General features: G+C 52.5%; 1 protein-coding gene across 2 annotated transcripts in view; it reads left to right on the top strand.

Annotated features, from left to right (window-relative positions):
• The window catches only part of ADAMTS7 (ADAM metallopeptidase with thrombospondin type 1 motif 7), a 78,773-nt gene extending 60,941 nt beyond the window's left edge, over positions 1 to 17,832 (top strand). For both annotated transcript variants that reach the window (XM_064517807.1, XM_064517808.1), the window contains 3 exons: positions 326 to 472; positions 1,128 to 1,287; positions 16,145 to 17,832. In XM_064517807.1, coding sequence (XP_064373877.1) covers positions 326 to 472; positions 1,128 to 1,287; positions 16,145 to 16,308 — 471 coding nt within the window. In that variant the 3' untranslated portion in view covers positions 16,309 to 17,832. The remainder of the gene's footprint in view (positions 1 to 325; positions 473 to 1,127; positions 1,288 to 16,144) is intronic.
• The last annotated feature ends 2,638 nt before the right edge of the window (positions 17,833 to 20,470 follow it).

The following is a 20,470-nucleotide window of genomic DNA, read 5'->3' as shown; positions in this document are numbered from 1 at the left end:
ATTGCCTTTGGTTCAGCAGTGGGCTGACTCTGGCCTTTCAGATGTTTGGAATATACAAGCAGATACTTCTAGCACATCTGCTATATTCTCCTGAATCTAGCTAAATTTCAAATCATTTTAGAGTGCCCATTGCCAAGAATGAAACCGCCTGCTAACAATAGCTATAGCTACAAAGTGGACATTCAACCCTGGAAGCAGGTTTTGTATTTGCTTATTTATTTGTCGGGCCATTTTACGGTGTTTTTCCTTAAACCAGTAAGTGGAGTGTCTTCCTGTCCGTTATTCTCTTGGCTTCCCGTTTGGACAACTTGTTTTTCCTCCCCAGTGCTCTGAGTCATGTGGCGGAGGGGAGCAGGAGCGCTTGGTGACATGCCCGTTACTGGGGCGGTGCGATGAAATGTTACGGCCAAACAACACGAGGCCTTGCAACACTCATCCCTGCACCAAATGGGTGGTTGGATCTTGGGGACAGGTGAGCAAACACTGGGAGGAAATAAACGTTTCCTCTCGTGGAATCTCTAATGGAATTAGTCATCGTTATTGTTGTGGTAGAGCTGCTTTTGCAGGGACTTGGTTGCAGTCTCAGCTGAGCAGCCGTTGCCTGCCACCCTGCCGGTAGTGCGTCCCTGCATCCGCACGCCGGACCGGGAGCTGACATTGCACTCCGTTGTGGCACAGTTAACAGAAGGCATTACTCTCCTTTCCCAGCTACTCACAGTTTATAAAAGGGGTATATAAACATGTTCCTATTGCTATACTTCCTGTGAGCACTGGCGTAATTAAGCTGTGTCAGCGTGCACTGCTACCCAGGACTAGAGATGCAATTAGCATTGCTCATTAGCGAAGTGGCACGCTGCCAAGCTGGCTAGTTGGGTCAGGGGGACTTTGTGTGACCCAACCACGCTCCAGCTGTGCCTGTGTGGGGAACGACTCACTTTGCTAAATCCAGAGAGCGGGGGAAAAGCCATCAGGCATTTCCCATGCTGAGCTCTGCCAGGCGTGGCCGGGGCGCTGGGTCCGGCGGTGGATTCACTGATGCAGCCCGTGGCAAGGTGCCACCCCGCGGGGTCCGGGTGGGGGGACAGGACGGTGCAGGAGCTGACGGCGCGGTGCCTTGCTCTCCGCAGTGCACAGCAACCTGCGGTGGAGGCATCCAGCAGCGGCAGGTGAAGTGCATCAACACCAAGACGGGGGCGGCCGAGGAGGACAGCAGTCTCTGCGACCATGAGCCGTGGCCTGAGAACACCCAGAAGTGCAACCCGCAGGACTGTGAAAACGCCGAGTCGAGTAAGTGAGCCGTACTGAGCCCAGGGCCTTGTGGCTTCTCGGTGAATTAGAAGCTAAATGTTTTCTCTTTAATATGGTTATACCCCCCAAAGGCTTGCACGAGCTGTTTGGTGTGTTTTGAAGATACGGCTGAGTGTGGTTATCATTGTGGAGATTGTTGCAAACATCACCCAAGCTTTTAGTTAAGGAATATTACCTTCAGAGTGGTGGGAGGCTGCGTCCACAATGAGCATCTCCATTAAATTCCTTCTGTATGTTAGTGCAATTTTGTTTATAGGCCTAAAAAATGCTGCACTTAAACCTGATTAGAACCGCATACAATTCCGATGTCATTTCAAAATGCCATGAAAAGACTGTGCTCTTTTTATTACTAGTATTTACTCTTGCTAATAATCTAACACCATACACTAAATTTGTGCCAGGACTTTAATATAAAACTGCACTTAGATTCTTGTATCACTGGGCTGCTACAAGGCGAAACTTCCCACCAGCTATAATAGAATCTGAGTCAAATCCTCTGTTTATTTAACTTCTCTGGATCCAGTGGCATATGCTGATTTATGTTAATTATCTACCGCTTTCCACGCAGCGCACACAATGCCAGTGCTGCTCTTCCACTTCAAGTGGTCATCCAAAAGACAGTGCAGCCCAGTTTAGAGGAGATGGATTTAGACTTTGGAAGCTAATTGCCAACGTGCCTTGCCTAAATGTGTGTCTGGATCATGTCACAGTGCTCTGAGCGCAGAGGACTGAAGCTGGGTTTGACACTTTCTGTAAGGTTGGTAGAAGTGGTAACTGAGAAACACGAGACTTGCAGGAATTGCGTGTCCCTGAGTGTGATAGCCGCTGAGGCCACGTGAGGGTCCCCGCGTTCGCTGCGAGGGTGGAAGGCTGCGTGCGTGCGGCACGGCGCGGACGTGAGCTGCCCGTGTGAACGGCCCGGCAGCCCTTCGCGGAGCGGCTGTCCTCCGTCCCGGCTCTGCGCAGGAAGATGCACAGTCCCCCAGCACCACCTGCTACAGGCGCTGCAGACGCCTGTGCAGCGCTGGTCGGGTCAGGCTGAGGTAGTGACAACCGGTTAGAAACTTGCTGAGTCCACAGTTTTGCCGCTAGATACAGGGGCACGCAGCAATATAAAGAGACGCAGCACACTGTTATTTGGCATATTGTGGGCTAATGACTTTTAAATGGCACTGCGTTAGCTGGCATTTGGTGGGCGTCCTTTGCACTGGACGTGTGCTCTCTTTGGTCTCTTCTAAGCCGTGCTGTGAAATGAATTTAAGGGCGTATAAGAACACTATCCCTTTTTGGGTCCAGTAGCTGCAAGCGTTTTCTCTAGCCAAGTTTAGATTCATTCTTTATTTTTCTTCTCCCCACTTTTCAACTTGTGCATCCCTCACGGTGACGGGGAGGAGGGCGCCAGCGATAACTGGCAGCGCTGGGAGACGAGCAAAACTGAATTACCTTTGCCACGGGCAAGGCGTGCACCGCGCTCTCCCGATGGCTGGCGGAGCAGTTCCCGGCGCTGAGCTCCCGGGCCGGGACCGTCGGGCATCGCCCGGGGTGAACGCCGCGCGGCAGCGAGCGCGGAGGGAGAGGTGGGGGACAGCAGCGAGCGGGGCCGGGCGCTGGGGAGAGCCGTGTGCGGGTGTTACAGCCAGCTGTGCAGAAGGGAGGGTTGCCGGCCCTTTCCACCTGTTGCCCCACAGCTGCCCCAAACCCGACCCTCCGGCTGGGCACGTTCAGAGTTTGGGCTTTCCTAAGCTTCCCCACTTGGGACAGGGAGCAGTCAGAGTTTATCAAGAGCTATTCCATCCAGACAGCCCCGATTGCTTTTCCGTTTGAAGTACTAAGTGAGTAAACAGAGGGAAGGCAGTAGACTGAGATATGGAGTACACCAAGCCAAGGAGAGAAATTGATGTGATGTCTCCCAAAATCTGATCTGCAGCATTAAATCAGTTTGGCACAAGAAGGAGCACAGTCACATGGGTTTTGCACTTGCTGCTGTGCCAGAAACCAGGGCCGATTACGGACAGCGCAGCATCGAGCTCCAGACTTAGCGTGTGCTCATGACGTGCAGGGATGCTGCTGTACAGAGAACTGATGGCAACTGCAGCAAGGATGGTGATGAGAGAGGCTGAAAAAGAGAAAGGAAAAACAGAATGAGAGTCAGCCTGCTAAAACTCAGTGTATCTGTGGGAAGATAAGCTGCATGCAGTCAGTCAGTGGGAAGCAGAAAACTTGAAAGCCAGCACTGAAAGAGCCCTATGTGTAAAAGTGGGAGGCTCATTAGCAGTTGGGTCGCAGTGCAGGATGTCGGGAAAAAGAAAGACAGGTCTGTGTTCGTGCTGCAGTGGGATGAGCTGGGAGGCAGCACGCAGAAGAGCTCGCTTTGTTCTAGGAGCCAAGACGTAGCAAGATTGGAGGCAGTTCAGAAAACGCATTCAACATTGATTGCAAGCTGGAGGGAGTGTTTTATACACGAACGGTATAAGGCTAATTTAGCTAATCAACATGTAAGTGGGAACATTATAACCATCTATAAATGTCGGAGCATTCAGACGTCAAGGGGCTGAGCGTGCTTTTACCGGCAGGACTGTGAACTGGGAATCGTTGTCTGAGCCAGCAGCACCACACCGGCACGGGAGCCGGTGCAGCGTCCACCTGCACGGCCAGCTGGAAGTGTGTGCGTGGGGGATGTGAGGTGACATAATATAACAGTAATGTATAGTTCAGAGAAGGGAAGCAAGAATTAAATGTCAGATTAAGCTCTCTAACCATCAGAAAGCTGTTTAGTGGTAAAGTCCCAAAACATAAGACTTTTAAAACAAGCATGGACTAACCACTGGAAAATCACATAACAGGCCAGTCCTTGAGGGTCTTTGGGTATGTTTGCATAGATGCTCCAGTGCCTTAGTCCCATCTTTAACCTGAGCAATGCAGACTCTCTGCTAGCTTAGTTACCTGCTCTGGCTGCAGACACGATGCTCTCCCGTGTCACAGGCACTTGGTTTACTTCTTTCCCCTTTCACCTTCACTCAGAGAAATGTGTGTGTGGTGCCAGGCAGTTTCCTATTAGCCGGAAATCTCTGGGGGCGGCAAGGGTTAACAGCACTCAAAAGGAAAAGCAATATAATGAGTGGATTAGATGTCACTGATAATAGCATGTTAATCATTAATCAACCTTATCTTTTTAATGTGTCTGGAAAAAAGCTTTTTGTCTGCCCTGAAAGAAACATTAAACCCTAAGGAGTTTTATTTAACAAAAACCAGCCTGAGAGCTAGCACCGTGCACGTGGGCGGGCTGCATGCTACCTGTGCCCGAGGCCGAGGAGCTCGGCGGCAGCCGTGCAGCGTGCCTGGATGGACAGACGGACGGACGGTGCAGGAGCAGGGCTGCCCGCTGCTCTCGGGGTGCTGCCGGGAGGTGGGCAGCACCACCGGAGCCCTCCCTCCGGACGTGGGGTGTGAGCACCTTTCCAAAGTTACTTATTCTCATCGTTTCAAATAGCTTCTGTGTTGATCATATTATTCAGCAAAGGAAAAAATGCATGAAGTAGGCAATCAGAAAAGTAGCTCAGGCATTTTTACATCTCAGTAACTGCCTCAAGCAAATTCTAGCACTTTTTTAAGACTGAAAGTAAATCAGAGCAACTTCATTCATTTGCCCTGATCACCTTTATTTACGAAAGGAAAACCACTTTTACAGTGCTTTAAACTCATGCTTTCACTGCTGTTGTGGTCTTGAGGAGGGAGGTTCCCCTGGAGAAACACGGTGCCTGGAGGACTGGTTTTATCCTTCCCGTGGCTCCTGCTGCCTACGCGGGTCGTGCTGGTGGATCTTCAGTGCAGCAAGAGGCAGCTGGGCCCGGTCAGCGCAGCACCGGGAGGATCCTCAGACAAAACCAAGTACCACATAGAGGCATTCATGATGTGGCTGGAGAGCGAGCGGTTTTCCTCTTAAAACCTCTTCTGGGGAAGACCGAAGTGTTTCCTTTGAATTCCTGGAATTCGGCCCCAGCCCTGTGTGACGAGTGGAGAAGATGCCCAGCGTAATAGCTCATCTCCATGCAGGACATAGGGCTTTGCAGTAGAGATTGCTTGGCCATTGCAATTCTTTTAATCATTAAATTGCTCCTTTTCAGCCCACAGGGAAGAATTTCCTTCTGCTTTCTGAAAGCCGCTTAGCTTCAGCTGAAGTCAGCTGCCGCGAGCTGATGTCTGCGTCCCCCGGAGCAGTCCTGCAGGGATGCCGGCGGCTTGGCGACCGCCGTGCTCCTGCCTCCTCCCTGGCAGCTGCCCGACCCTGCTACATTTGCAATTTTTTGGGGCAGTTCAATATTTAAGAAATAGCTAGTCGGGCTTGTTCCAGAATCGATGTATGGTTCCTGCTGTTTTTATCAAGAGAAAATTTCTGTGCCAGGCTTGGTGATGAAAGCCATATGAACACTCAGCCTAGTCAAGGCTGTACCAGAATAACAATTTAGATATGTGGGAAGTGCAAAAATATCTGTATTAAAAATGTTAAAATTCTAGATTAGAAATGCCGTAAATACTCTGGCTATACCCCAGGGCAGGAAACGCCTATTGGAAATCCAAACATTTCAAACGGCCAAACTATGAAGAGGAACAAAACTTTCACATGGCAGGAAATCACAGATGTGTAAATCCACAAGCAAAGGCCCCCAGAAAAGGCATGAACGTAAACTATAGCCCTTTCCTGTGTTTTAAGGGATCTTTATTGCACAAGATTAATGAAGACTGCATTGATTCAGATGTTTATGTTAGAAGTACAAGGAGACTCTCTCTGTGAAATGAAGTGCAATGATACCAGCAAAATCATGTATTTCTCTTTGTGAGCAATTATGATCATGTGGGACTTAAAAATGCAAATAACTCAGTAGAGTTTAAATGTTAAAAATATGATCAGATGAATTTTTAAAAGAGGCAGAGCAGATCAAACATAAACAAACAGCTCACCGGTAATCCACTCTTTTCAATTAAAGAAGGTCAGAATTAATTAAAAGCAGAATCCTGTTATGTCAGTAGGTTATAAATTAATTGATAATTACACAGATGATATTTTTAAATATGCCTATAATTTTACAGCTGCATCCAGCTGTGAGCAAAAAAGATAAGGTTGTCTGTGTCCTCAGATGGCTCCAGCACTGGAGCATCTGAGCCCAGCTGGCACGTGGATGAGTCTTTGCAATGTCCCAGCAAGCCTGGGGACATGTATTTTGTTCTGTACAAAGATGAGGAACAGAAACAAATGTGATCCCAGGCAGGAGGCTCTGCCCGAGAGCTGGGAGCTGATGCGGTCTCTGCAGCCCCGGCCGGTGCCCGCGCAGGAGCAGCCGGCTGCTGCCCTTGGCCTCCGGGCCCCGCGGGGTCCCCCACAGGGTGCCCGGCCCTGCAAGGTGGCGTCTGGAGATGCTCCTTAGCCTTTCTGAAACCAAACTCCGCGTTGCTTCTGCACAAACCATCATCCACTCATATCTGCATTCGTGTTGGGCGAAAAGAGAGAGGCTTTGCATGTCCTCCCGCGGGCAGCAGCTGCTCTAAGCATGCCCGGACCTCAGCCAGCGTGAGAAACGAGCTGCCTTTGCCCTCGCCCGAGGGAGAGAAACTCTCGGAGGGAGCAGAAGAAAAACACCTACAGAACAGCTGTCTGCGAGTGAATGGAAAACAAACTTTTCAGATGATGGAATTCAGCTTCCAGTCCCAAAATTCATCGGACCTCGCCCAGACGTCCCATGCCAGGGGCTGCACAGAGGTGCAGCGTCCCCGATAGCTAAGCTGATCCTCACTCTTAAATGTGCGAGTGACAGCAAGGAAAGCCCTGCCGCTTCTAGCTCACTTCCAGGGCAGCGAGAAAGATGTCTCTGCTTTTGACAACAGCTCCTAGACGATAAGAGCAGGAACAGATTTGCAGGAATACGGACAAGGCTGCCAGAGAGATAAGGCCAGCATTTGTCTCGGGAAAGCTTGTTGCTGTCTGACTTCCATCCATGCCTACGCTCTGAGCCCAAGCACTGCTGCTACACCCACATTAACCACTCCTCTTGCCAGATAATTTCTTGTAGCTCATATTCAGAAAATTGGAGGAAAAAAACACAGTATATTTATTTCTGTGCTATAATATTATACTTAATTTTATGTCCATCTTGGAAATGAGCTAGGAAGCAGGTCCCATGTGAGCACTCAGAACAACAGAAGCCTTTATATCTAGCAGGTTCACTGCTTTTAAAACACAAAAGCAGCAGTTACGTTATATTAGAGGAGAATACTAATGGTAAGCAGAGAAGCAGCCCTCTTGGCACTGTGAATGCCAAAGATATGTAGTCACTGTGTGTGCATGATTTCTTTTGTTCAGGCTTCGTCTGTTAAAGATAAAATAACCCCTACCTGTGTCCATGAGTGCAGCCTAGGGCTGTGGCCGGCTGACAGAGGAGCCGGGAGCCGGTGGCATCCTTAGCGGAGCAGCGCAGTCTGCACGGCAGGGACCCCGGCTTGCTAACCACCTTTAAATAGAGGAGAGAGTAGGGGAGGAATAGAGAGGCCAGAATAGAAGGACAGAGGAGCACTTACACATGCTCCAGCAAGGGTAACCAGTAGAGGTGACTTTACAGCTCCATCCTGGCTTCATCCCATGTTGTTTTTTGCCCCCTTGGCACATCCCAGCCAACTGCATGCAGACCTTAGCTCCAGCCTCGTGGGTCCACAGGGAAAACCGGCCTCATTTCATGTGTCGGTGGGTGCAGCACCCCAGCACAGAGCCCAGGGAGAGGGGTTGGCATGGCAGGGCGCACCACGCTTCACCCAGGCTGCGTCCGCTCTGTGTCCGAGATGCCCAAGAGCTTCTGCCGACGTGGCCGGGGCTCCCGGGCAGGGCTGTGCTGTGCACGCTGGTCATCGGGCAGCGGTGAGCCTGAGCGGGGAGGGCTGGAAGTCGCTCATGGCCACGGGGACTTGGGGAAAGAAACACATGGCCCTGAAATGTCTGAGCATTTTTCCCTCCCTGGGAGCTGTGCTAGCTCTGTGCAGAGCCCCAGGACAGCAGAGGACACCACTAAGAAAGGCAGCACAGTTACCAGGTCCCTTTCTATGGGTCGGGCCCATCTTTTTCCTGGGTTTATTTTTCCATCTTGCCTTTTTCTCTGTAACAGCTAAACCTGGAGAGATGGGAGAATTTTTTCTAAATGCATGTTTCAAAGGTGTAGCATTTTACAAAAGCAACTCAGCAGTGGGCCCTTCTCTTGAGGGGCTGCTTAGTATAAATATTTCTGTGTTGCAGTGAGGAGGTTGCTTATTAGGATCTACTGCAAAATGCCTTTGCAAAGAGCATCAGGAGGGAAGATCAGCTGGTACCCAAGAGTTAAGACCTGCAGCTGGGATGTCTCAGCGTTGTTATCCTGTTCTGGAGTATAAACATACTGGGTAACGTGGCAAGTAGGTGTACAGAAGACCATTAACATGCCCTGTCAATCAATACCTCCCTTAGCCCAAACACCCCGCTGATGGGTGCCTTTTGCCGCCAGGTCTGTTCCCTTTCTCCCCCATCCCCATGTCCCGTGTCTGCAGCTCTCACGAATGGAGACAGAGACAGATCTTCCTGAGAAGGTTTCTCTAGGACACGAGCGGTGCCAGGATTAGGAGGGGGATGAGGAGCCGCCAGTGCTCTTCCTCCCGCCTGAGCAGAGGCAGCCCAAGAGGCGCGGGGCGAGGACTCCCACCCGCACGAGCCGTGTTGTCGTGCTTGTCCGGAAAGGGCCTCACACCCGTTAGGGGTGCTCAGCAGGGTGAATCGTGCAAAACTCGTTATTTCCCTCATGCCGCTTTCTCCAGACTCGATACCCTGTAGGTGTGAAACTTCCCAAATTAAAACCGAGCAGGCACGTTCAGGTTGGGAGAACAGGCTGAAAGAGCTCCGTTTCTGTAGCCTGGCAAAGACATGTTAGAGGGGGGATCTGTGGGATTGTTCCCCGTGGATGTCCCAGGCATTGAATACCAGAGAAGGAAAGGGATCAAGGTAAAGGATACCGTTAGCACAAGCACAAATATGTATAAACTGGCCATAGACACAGTTGCTCTGGAAATTAGACAAAGGTTTCAAACCAGCGGGAAGGAAGGAAATTCGGCGTTGTATCCCAACGGGAGCAGTGGGCGCGAGGAGCTCTGGATTTAGGACGGAGTCCGGTCAGTCTGTGGCCGGGGCGATGCGGCACGGTGCGTGCGGTCCGGCGGGAGAAGCCTTCCCGGGCGACCCTCAGCACGAAGGACGCGGTTGGGTGAGTCACGGACGCACGGGCACACCGTGTCCTCTGCTTCCTCAGCTGGTTCCTGCGCTTCAGGCTAATTATAGCGCTTGGCTGTATTTCTAGTTGCCTCAGAATTAATTAGCAATTAAACATTATATTCCTTCTTGCTTTGAGTAGGGAAATGAAATTATTCATGGTTCTGTATATGGCTAAATTTGTCCACAAGGGATACATACTAGAAATAATTGCAACAAATTCTAATTTTCTCTGTGGTTTGAGCATGTAAGTCTGCATCCTGCTTGCAAGACGGGGAGGTAATGCTGAATGAGTCATTAACCTCCCTTTATTTACTGCTAGTCAACAACAGTAGTCAATGGAGAGTAGGTGCTCAGAACAGGATTCCCTGTTTTTATTGAATTTAGGAGGGATGAATGTCACACATTTTAGATTTATCCGTGAATGTGCTTTCAGTAAAATAGCCTCGCAGAGTCTGTTCAGACATCCACTATGTTGGCAGTTCCTGTTGAACAAGTTGATGCAAATATATGAACAAAGCAGTAAATTTACTGTTCGTATCTTGCTTAACACTTCCAGTAACAGTTCATCCTCAGTCCCACGACTTTGTGTTTGTACAGCAAGTTGGCACAGCACAGTTCCACTTAAGCACTTGGCCGCTGAGTGATAATGTAAGAAAAAAATTGTAATAATCATCATGTGGAACAGCAAAGGCATGTTTCCTTTCCCAAGTGAGAACAGTAGATTTTTGCTTATTATAATGCCTGCATACTTCTTATGTAAACAACCTTGGTTTTGATAAGCTGCTGTGAAGATGCTTCTCCTCCCCTCCTCCCTGGCAAGCTCTAAATAGATTTAACCTTTAGAAAGCGTACCCACAATGGACAGAAGTGTCCAGTGCAACCAATTAGGAGGTTAAAAGCACCTGTTTATCCTATGCTTTCCTCGCTGGGCACGAACGCGCAGGGAGCTTCGTGAGGACCCGGGCTGGTGGCAGCTGCAGGGCTCCTTGCTGCCTCTCCGTAAGGGAGCCTCTTTCCAAAGCCTTTGATAAGAGCCTTTCAGGGAGGAAGCAAAGCCTAATCTGAACAACAAAAGATTAAACCTTACTAAACTTTTTTGAAAACATTCCACAATACATCAAAGGCGTTTTTTCCTTGCTCCCTTTTGGGGGTGAGATACAAGACATGAGGCGAGAGGTGGACCTAGGACAGGAGCTGCCACAGTTCCTGGCTGCCTGTTTGCCCAGACTGCGTCGTTTGGGGGGTTTCAGATGGGTACATGCTGATTTTCAGGGCTGCCTGGTGCTGTGCGTTGGAGAGATCCTTCCCCAGACCCGCACATCGCGGGGTGCGGACCTGCCAGGGACGCGGGGCTGGAGCAGGAGAAGGCAAGCGGTTGCACTGCGGAGGTGTGCTTGCTGCTTGGGCTGGACACTTAGGGCTGAGCCTGCGATGAAGGGTGGCCCAGGTTCAGGTTAAGAATAGACAACAGCATTAAGTGTTGCCCCAGCGAAGCAGCACTACCAAATCTGTGTGCAGACTTGTGCACAGTGAGAAAAGCTGCCAGCCTTCCTGCGAGAAGCACAGAAAAGAACAGCCAGGATGGCGGCCAGTAACGTGATGACTGACAAAATTCCTTTAACAGAGAGGATATTGGGCTTGGCCTTGAAGTGCTAATATCAGGAAAGCAAGGCCAGAAATGAAGAAACAGTGCTTTACCCAGGGCTTGAGGAAGAAGTGAACTCAGCCATGCATTAACGCTTGCTCCCTGCCCCAGTTCAAGCAGTCACACTCCTTGTGCTCTTCCCGTAGAGTCAGTTTCCCTTGATCTTGAGATAGCGGCCTCAGCAGCACTGCCAAACACCACGATCCCCTTTAATCTTTGTGTGAAAAAATAGAAGCAAAAGAGTCAGAGAAGCTGTAGACACAAAAGGGCCATTTGCTCAAGCCTGGTTTGCTGCAAGAAAGTTGTTTGCTCATTGTGGAGTTAATGCAATCTGCAAAGGCTTTGAGGAGCTTTGGATACGGCATATTTAAATTGATTTCGTATTTTGGAAAGGCAGCCATGGGCTCACGTTCAGCAACTCATTTAAGCAGAGTGGCTTTTTCTCCCTCTCCCTTTATTCCTGAGAATGAGGTGAAAGACAGCGCATTCACTTCTCATGAGCGCAGGAAAAGTCCTTCAGTTCTGGCTCTGCATCAGCTCTTAGGAAATGAGAACTTCTGTCTGTCTGTGGATGCACAGACTCTGCAGAAAGGATGATCCCCCTTAACCTCTTAAAAGGTACTGGCCTGGTCTGCGTGCACGGTCTCTGTGTCTGCAGGGGGAATTTTTCTGCAGGGTGGAAAGACAGAGCTGCCTTAAAGAGGAGCAGCACCCTTGGCAGATTAAATAAGCAGCCTGTCAAGGCAGTGGTCGCATGAAGCGGTGCTTTAGCACAGCCAGACCCACACGTCGTGGCTGTGGTCGGCAGAGGGGAGCCGCGTCCCCGGCGCCGGCAGCCCAAACAGCTGGCCGGGTTTTCGGAAGCGGGAGCCGAGCTCAGCCTCCTCCGCAGCAAAACGCGTTTGATCCGTTCAGTTATTTCCGTCTCCCTCACTCACAGACTGCTTCCCAACGGTCTGAAAATCTTTGATTTGCTTCTCCCCAGCCAAGCTCTCTTTTCCCAGCGCAAGGAAGCCGGCTGCGTGGCCGGGGCAGCCGTCCCGCAGCTCCACAGCCCGCGGAGCGTCACCCGGGAGCGGCACGGGTTGACGTGCGTGGTGGGAGAAGGATGGGGCTTTATCAGCGGTTAATTACTCCAGCAGAGATTTGCTTTTTCATGGCACAAGGGGAAAGCAAAGACTGGGCGTATCATGTAAACACCAGTAAGTCTCACAGTCTGTGAGATGCATAAATAAATTCCTCGTTTTCCTAATGCCTTCTGACAGCTGGCTGGAGTCGGCAGCGCAGCAGAGCCGCAGGGCCGTCAGGGAGGGCTCAGCGTGCCGGAGCTGTGCTGGGACGACATCATCTGTGAGGAAATGAGCTGTATAGGTGAGACAAGCACAGCGTTTAAGCCTTCAGCGTATGCATGCTTACCAGTTACTCCATCGCTAATGCCATAAAGTTGCTAAATGTGGTAGCTTCCCCAGCATCCATTCCCAAGGGACGGTACCTCGGGCCATGAGCGAGGCAGCAGCCAGGGATCATGCTTGTTAAACTCGGACCTGGCACTGCGAGCATCGCAAAGGCCAGAGGTCAGGAGCTTAATTCTCTCGTTTTGCTAGCTCAGCTCTAAACTCAACCTTTCCTTGTTTTTACAAAACCTGTACCAGGAAGTTTATTTTCCCTAGCATAAAAGTAAATGCTTAGGTCTGTATGGCAGAAGCTTAAATGAAATTTAAAGCGACTTCCTCTCCAACTTAAAAAAACAACCCAGAAAGTTTGGGTTTTCAATTTCTGATGTGCTGACTTAGCCTGGGCTTTAACAGCCCTGCCCCTGCTTTAGGCTATTTCATTAGACTAAAGTCTGGCATAAACTTGAAGATTGGAGTGTATGCTCAAATGAAGTGTTAGGATTATAAAGCACATTTTTAATAGACAAAATAACAATAAAAGGATTAAATGAAAATTCGATTAATTCCTTATGGACCCTCCCTGAAGAACTACAAAAATTAAGTGCATGATACAGCTTCCCTAGCCTAAGAACAAATTCCAGGGAAGAACCAGAAACTCAGCCAAGATTTTCAGCACGCCCCACACACACACACACACACACACACACACAGATCCGTGCTAAGACACTAAATTAAACCTAAGTATGGGCCAGTCTGGAAAAGTGATTATCAGTCAACAACTCCCATTGACTTCATTTTATAAAAATGCTTTTGAAAACCATAGTCCTGCTCCAGGGTCTAAGCCAAGGTCAGTAAGCCGGTTAGAGCAGTCGCTCTAGCAGAGGGTGGGTGCCGAACCTCCGTCCTCTGCTACACCCAGCTGAGGTTTTGCTGTGCGGCCGGATCCCACCTTTGCACGTAACACACTGTGCAAAGAGAAGTAACGCCTAGAAGCAGACGGATGGTCTTGGGTCTGTACACAGCTTGCAGTAATGCAGTTACTGGCGTTTCCATATCGGCTTCCAGAGTGTTGACATCCTGGAAAGGAATCAGAAAAGGGCTAAAACATCAGTTTTAGTCCTGGAGAGTTACCTTCCAGGGACTTCAGAGCATAACCTTCTCAGCTCACTCAAGAGAAGGCAGGAGGTAAATGGGTTTCGACCATAAATAACTCTCTGGGAAGATGGTTCTGATAAGCCGAAGGCTCGTTAGGGGAAACAAGCACAGCAAGGTGCAGCGGCTGCGTACTGAAAATACAAAAGCCCGCGGCGGGTGTCTGCCTCGGCACGGCATCCCCCAGACCGGCGTGCCGAGCCTCGGAGTGCTGCTCAGGTCCCGAGCAATACGGGACGTATTTTCAGTGGAGTTTTCCTAAGCTCCTTGGACTTTCTGCCTGCATTACCTTTACTCCGTTCGCTGCCGTGCGTAACTAACCGCAGGGAGCATGCGAGCCCCGTCTCCGAGCCTGCCGGGAGCCGTCGCTGTCTTCTCCCTCTCTCGTACTCACTGTTGCTTGCAAAGGCAGCAGTCCAAAAGGCTGTGGCTGTACAAACCCCGCAGGCAGCACGCGTCCGCAGGTGTGAGGTGCCCGGAGGTCAAACCCTGTTGCATAGTAAATGATTAGCAAATCTTGCACAGGTGAAATGGTTTTACGTGGTTGAACGAGTGAGATGAGTGCACTGAACTGGGGCTGTGAGCTTGTGCATTTTAACGTACGGTTCGAATGCCGGCTGGTGCTCGCTCTCCCTCTTGCCGTCGGGAGCCTTTGTGCATGGCATGGAAGTTGCAAGGGAGACCCGGCAGAGGAGCCGTCGCTGCGCGGCGAGCAGGGTCGGGCCGGCCCGGCTTTGCTGGGACAAACACTGCACGGAGGAGGCAGAGCGGGATCCCCATCCCCAGGAATCTCATTTTGCAGGAGCGAGAGGCCTGCGTGCTCTCAGCGCGATAGCGGGGGCCTGTGTTAGCGCAGAAAACCCCACGTCAGCGGACGTGGAGAATTTGGAGAGAAGGTCTGGGGGCAGCAGGGCGGACGCGTTTGGCAGGAAGGGTCACTGGTCGTGCAGGGGAGGGGGTCTGGAGCCCGCAGCCTTCCTGCGCGACTGCCTCGCTGCAAAGGGGCTCTTGGCATTGGGGAGGAGCCGGGCTGCGACGCGGGAAGCTCTCGCGCGCCCCGGCACCGGCCACGGGAGATACTCGCGGTGATCCCAGCGGAACGCTGTGCCTGCAAATCGTTCCCTTCTCCCAAATCACTGCAGTCCTCTGCGTGCACCCTGCCCTGCGCTCGGCACGGCAGAGGGTTTGCAGCAACTTCTCCGAGACCTGGATCAAATCCACGGCATCGAGTTGCAGCGAGCCCCTGCCTGGACTGTGTGCGGGAGGGGAAATTGGGAAACGGGTTCCTGCGGTTCCTGCCGGTCTCGGCCTTCGCCCTTGCGTCCATCGCACACGGCTCCGCCGAGCAGGCTGCAAAGGGCCGGGGGCAGAGCCGGCGCTGGCGAGGGCTCCCGTGCAGCCGGGCGGCAGGGCGTGCAGCCAGCCTCGTGCCAGGGAGCCTGCACGGTTCATCCTTGGTGCGGAGCAGCTGGCGTTTCGGAGCTTCCTCTGTGTTAAACAGTTTTTTCAAGACACAGGGAAATTATTGCAGTGCAGAAATAGCTGTTGCTAGAGAGGAAGAAAGGAAATAGCTCTACTAAAATAGCAGAATAATTTTAGACCAGCGCAGCGACCTCCTTGCCGATGGGCTGGGGGGGGCGAGGGGCCGTAGCGGGAGGAAGCGCCGCGGGTTCTGCGTCGGCCGCGTTCGCCGCGTTCGCCGCTGAGGAGCAGGTGTGCTCGTGTGGGAACCAGGGCATCGGCCCTTCCCTCAACAAAACCCTTCGTTCACCGAGCGGGGACGGCACGGAGCAGCCGGGATGTGCCGGGGAGGAAAGCGTCCCGGGAGCGGGAGAAGCCCGTTTTGCTGCCGGGCCGGAGGAGCGGGGCTCCCGCGGGCGAGCAGCCCCGCCGCACTGCCAGGTTGTCGGCCCCACGCGTCGGCCTGGGGAGGGACCTAATCTGCCCTTTTTAAAAGAAGAGCTGTAATTTATTTTAATCATTTCTGCAGGAAGTAAAATTAGGCAGCGCTGATGGGGTTTGATGGAGTCTTACGCGGTTGCGTAAGGTAGTGGAGGCTGAATGAAGGGCATGTTTGTTGCTCCATAAAGTGGAAACAGAGGAAATGAAAAATTACATCAAACCCAACCATCTATGCTTGTACCCTCTGCACGTTTGGTGACGGGCCCGGTGCTCGGTGCCGCTGCGAGGCGGTTGCTGGTTCGTGCGACGGGGAGCGGCGCGGGTCCATTCACCGGCGCTGGGCGAACGGGGCTCGGGGGGCTGCTGGGGTTTAAACTCAGGCTCAGCCGCAGGAAGATTAAAGGAAGGCGATGCCACATGACGCCGGGGCCGCCGGCAGTAACGCTGTGCTCCTGTCCCCCCCAGGCCTCGTCTGCCAGCGCGACCGCCTGACCTTCGCCTTCTGCCAGACGCTGCGGCTCCTGGGACGGTGCCGGCTGGGCACGGTGCGCGCGCAGTGCTGCCGCACGTGCCGCCCGCCCGGCCCCAGCCCGCGGGAGCGCGGCGACCAGAGGGCCTCGAGGAGGTGAGGCCGCCGCGGGGACGGCGACGGCGACGGGGACGGGGATGGGGACAGGGCTGCCGTGGAGGACGGGCCGCGCCGCACGGCCCCCCGGCCCCCCGCGTCCTCGGAGACCTGCCGGACGCTCTTCCGACGCGCAGGGGAGGCCCCGTCGGCTCTGGTGCTCTGCAAACCCGGCGTCCAGGCCCGCTGCTCGCTGCCACCCTCCCCGGCAGGCAGCCGAAGCCGAAGCCTTCTCCGTTTCGGGGCCGCACCTCCGTTGACCACCACCAAGGAACCATTTTAGGGACGGGAGACGTAAGGCAGCAATAACCTGGGGGAGGTTTCTCCGAAATGCTTATGGTGCTATCATTTGACATTTTCAGCCTCTTGATGGTGTTGGCAGGCCAGCACAAAACTCTGACTTCTATTATTATTTTTATATATATAAAACGAGCATCTATCATTCCACCAGTGTAGCTGACCATTTTCAATTTTTTTTTTGTTTTCCTTAATGGACTTGAAGCTGGCAGCCCATTTCTGTATTGTACGTTAAAACGTTTATGCACTGAAGCCAAATACCCATAATTTAAGAAATGGGGATGGACGGAGGGTGTGGGAGGAGGCAAGATCTCTGCTCCAGGCAGCGTGAGCCATGCCAGGCTCCCGCGTGCCCCCGGCTCTGCACCCCCGTCCCGCTGCTGGCTCGCTCCGTAAAAGCGGTATCAGTTTGTGGAGCAAAGGGAGAGGTTAGGGACGCCAAAGCATGAATGAAGTGACAAATGTGCTTTGGAGTCAGACAGCCCTTGCATGTATTTATGAAAGAGCCGGAAAACCTTTCTGGCCCAAATTGTGAGCAGCGCGTTTGAATCGCAGACACTGCTGTTTTACTTCCTCCGTACTCTGCCTCATGGAGGCACAAACAGCGAAGTGGATTATAACTACACAACTGGATTTCCGTATGCCGTTACAGCTTAGGAGTTTAATGGTTGGTTAAGGTGTTCTTCGGTGTTCTTACCAAGCTAAAAACTTTCTTTCTGCTTATATAGATTCATTTTTGTTAAGGGTAGTTGGTTGTTTTAACTAGAATATGCAGTATTGTACGAGGAGAGGCGCCGCGGCAGGCACCGTCCTGCCCTGCCGGCATCCCCGTCGTGGTCCTGTGTTCATCCCCCGTGTCCCAGGAAGGGTTTGCTGTTAGACTGGTCCCTGGAAGAGGGTCAGGAGCGTTTCGATAGACCTTCCTTTCTATATTACTTTTCCTTCTGTACAAGATGCCCAAATAGTGGGAGACGGTGAACACGATCCTACTGGCATTGAACCGAATGGAGAAGGGATGGAGCCCAGCACCCGTTACGTTGTGCAATACAGCCGTATAGTCCGCAGTGAATTTCTTCTATTCCTAATTTGTACTGTTTGAAACAACTTTGAGTACGCTGTCACATAACAAGGGAAATGTGTGTGTGTAATTTCTAAGTAAAACACAGCCCATGACTTCACCGTTTGTGTTCTGTTTCTTTCAATGTGGTATAAATTTTCGTATTTAAAGAGACTGTGTTTGTTCCTGCTTTCCTTCTCATCTGCATCATCTGTCCCATGCGTTCATCAGTGCGCCTAGGTTTTACTAAGGAATCGTCTCTGAACGTGCTGGATTTTAATGGCTATAGCTCACAGGTGTGTTAGATTAAACACTCACTGAAGGAAAAAAATGAGGGTCTCATATTTTCTCTTCCACTTGGGGAAATTCAAAGAATTTCTCCTGGAAAGCTCGGTGGAGTGGGGACGTTTCGGTACTGGCAGCAGCGGGGGGGTGAGCACTCGCTTCTCAGCTGCAGCAGAAGGAGCAAGCAGCTCGTGTCTGAAAATCATGTCAGGCTGCTGTTTGCAACTGGGATTTGTGCGATTAAAATGGGAGCTCTGCGGATTGGGGTAAAACAGCGGAAGGCCTCCGGCGACTCGCAGCTCTGGAGGCTGCGACCGTGGCGTTACGGCGATGTTGGTAGCAAGAATACTTCTGGCTCTGAACTTTTTTTAAAAGCAAATTCAGTTCTTCTGCTAAACAGGTATTAAATGTTTCAGCATAACAGATTGCTCTTTTCTCCTTGTCACCCAGCCCTGTGCCACTGGGTTTTTCTCATCCATGTACAGCTGCACTGCGTGTTTCTTCTCAGAGCTGAGGCCAGCTCTCAGTAATCATCAGTTTCCTTTTTTTTCAGTAATTCCCAAGAGGTTCCCCCATTTCCCTCACATTATCCGTGCTCCACCGGGAGCGGCGGGGGCCGCTTGGTCTCTACAAGAGCCCTCCCGGGCTGCTGGGTTGCTGAGCTCTGTGCTTGGTATTGCCCACCGGCCTTTAACCAAGCAAAAAAAACCCGACCCAACCGTGAAGCCTTTGCGCAGGAGCTGTTTTACGCTAGCGCCCCGGTCGTGCCTTGCCCCGCGCCGGCAGCCCGCACGGCCCCCCGGCACCGCTGCCTGCCCCGCGCCCCTGCTGCCGATAGCGAGTGCAGAGCGAAACGCCCAGCGAGGCCGCCCGGTGAAGATACGGGCTGTGCGGCTGCTGAGGGGCTTTCGGTGTGTCAGGATAAGGCACTTTTGGTTCATTACTTCAGAAAGACCCTTTTGGCGCCCGGCTCGGCAAAACACGCACGCTTCATTTGCCGCACAGCAAAGACAAGGGTCCCGCTGACCGTGAACCGCAGCAACGCGCGAGCCGAGGTCCCGCTGACCTTTGTGCGCTCCGTTCTGCTTGGCACAGTTGAAAAACGTTTAGTTTTTCCTCTAGGCCGTGGGAGGCTGCCGGGGGGGTGTCGCAGCAGCCTTCCCGCGCCGGCGGCTGCACGCGCTGCGCTGGGTTCGTGGCAGCGTGGGGACGAACATCGAAGCAAAGCCAGGTGAGCGCAGGCACGCCGGCCCCGGCACGCGGCAGCAGGGCTCTGGTTTCACGTGAGCCTTTCTTAAAATCGTGCATCACTCAAGTCTTTTTGCACGCGCGTGGCGCAGACGGTGCCTCCGTCGCCGGGCAGCACCCGCGCACTGAGACCTGCTGGCCTGTCCCCGGGCACCTCCACGTATGGACACGCACACGTATACACACGTATATGGGCCTGTGTCCAGCGCCAGCCCGCACTGCCCTCAAAAAAAGGGCAGAAGTCAAAGGAAGGCTGAAGAAGGAGGCGGGACGCAGCGGCTTTGCTTAACACGGAGCGATGCAGCACGCGGCACATCGCGGCGTTTCATCCTGCGCTGGAGGCACAGCTGCCCCGCTCTACCCTGATCAGTCTTAGAGCTGATTTATCACTAAGAATACTTCTTTTTTTGATAAAAGACAGACATAGAATTTATTTTTATGTTTAAAAACATGTTTTCAAGGAAATGAGCGGATCACCCATCAACAGGGCGGGAGGCAAAGAGGGGCACCCCCCCCCCGGGGCACCTGCTCAGCCTCGTTGCGTTGGGCTGGATCAGACCCTCAGCGCCCCCCCCCCAGCCAAATCCCTGCAAATATTCGGCTGCTCTGAAGTTGGAGCTGGAAAGGACGGTGTTTTTAAGCGACTTGGAGGAGCGGGAGGGAGGGCGGGAGGGCTGCCCGCTCGGGGGGGCTCCTCGGGCGCCTTCCTGACCCGCAGCAAGCCCAAAATTGGAGAAATTGCTGTGCTCGCCGCGCGGCTCCCTGGCACGCGTTTCCTCGCGCCCTCGGCCTGCTTTGGAGTCCAGAGTTGTTTCATCACGTCTCTTGCTATGGGCAGAACCCCAAAGCTGAACCGCTTCCCAGCCGGAGCCGCGTTCGGTGCTTGGCTGCGGCGGCCGGGCTTTAGGGGACGCGAAGGGCAGCTTCTTTTCCTTTGGGCAATTTTCTCCAGGTTCAAATTGTTAAATTAACCTATCAGTGCGGTTTGGAGATGCTTATTACTCTTCACACAAGAGTTACGGTCCAACCTCCCAGGCGTGCTGAGAGCGGCTGAGAACGGGCAGTATCGTGACACGCAGTGGCTGCGGGAGCCCCGGGACCCAGCGCAGCCCCAGGGCCGAGAAGCTCCTGCAGCCCCAGCCCGGCTTTGGGCTGCCCTGGGCCGCGGCTGCAGGCTGCTAAAATAGCGTAACCGTGTCTGCACCCCTGGGATTTGGGGGCAAGGTTGGTTTTTTGTTTTTTGTTTTTTTTTTTTAATGCTGAACTTTGCAGGATGCAG

This window comes from Dromaius novaehollandiae, chromosome 10, assembly GCF_036370855.1.
Source record: "Dromaius novaehollandiae isolate bDroNov1 chromosome 10, bDroNov1.hap1, whole genome shotgun sequence".
In the NCBI taxonomy this organism is placed as follows: domain Eukaryota; kingdom Metazoa; phylum Chordata; class Aves; order Casuariiformes; family Dromaiidae; genus Dromaius; species Dromaius novaehollandiae.
The sequence above is the reverse complement of the archived record's forward strand: the minus strand, read 5'-3'. Positions and strand labels throughout refer to the sequence as shown.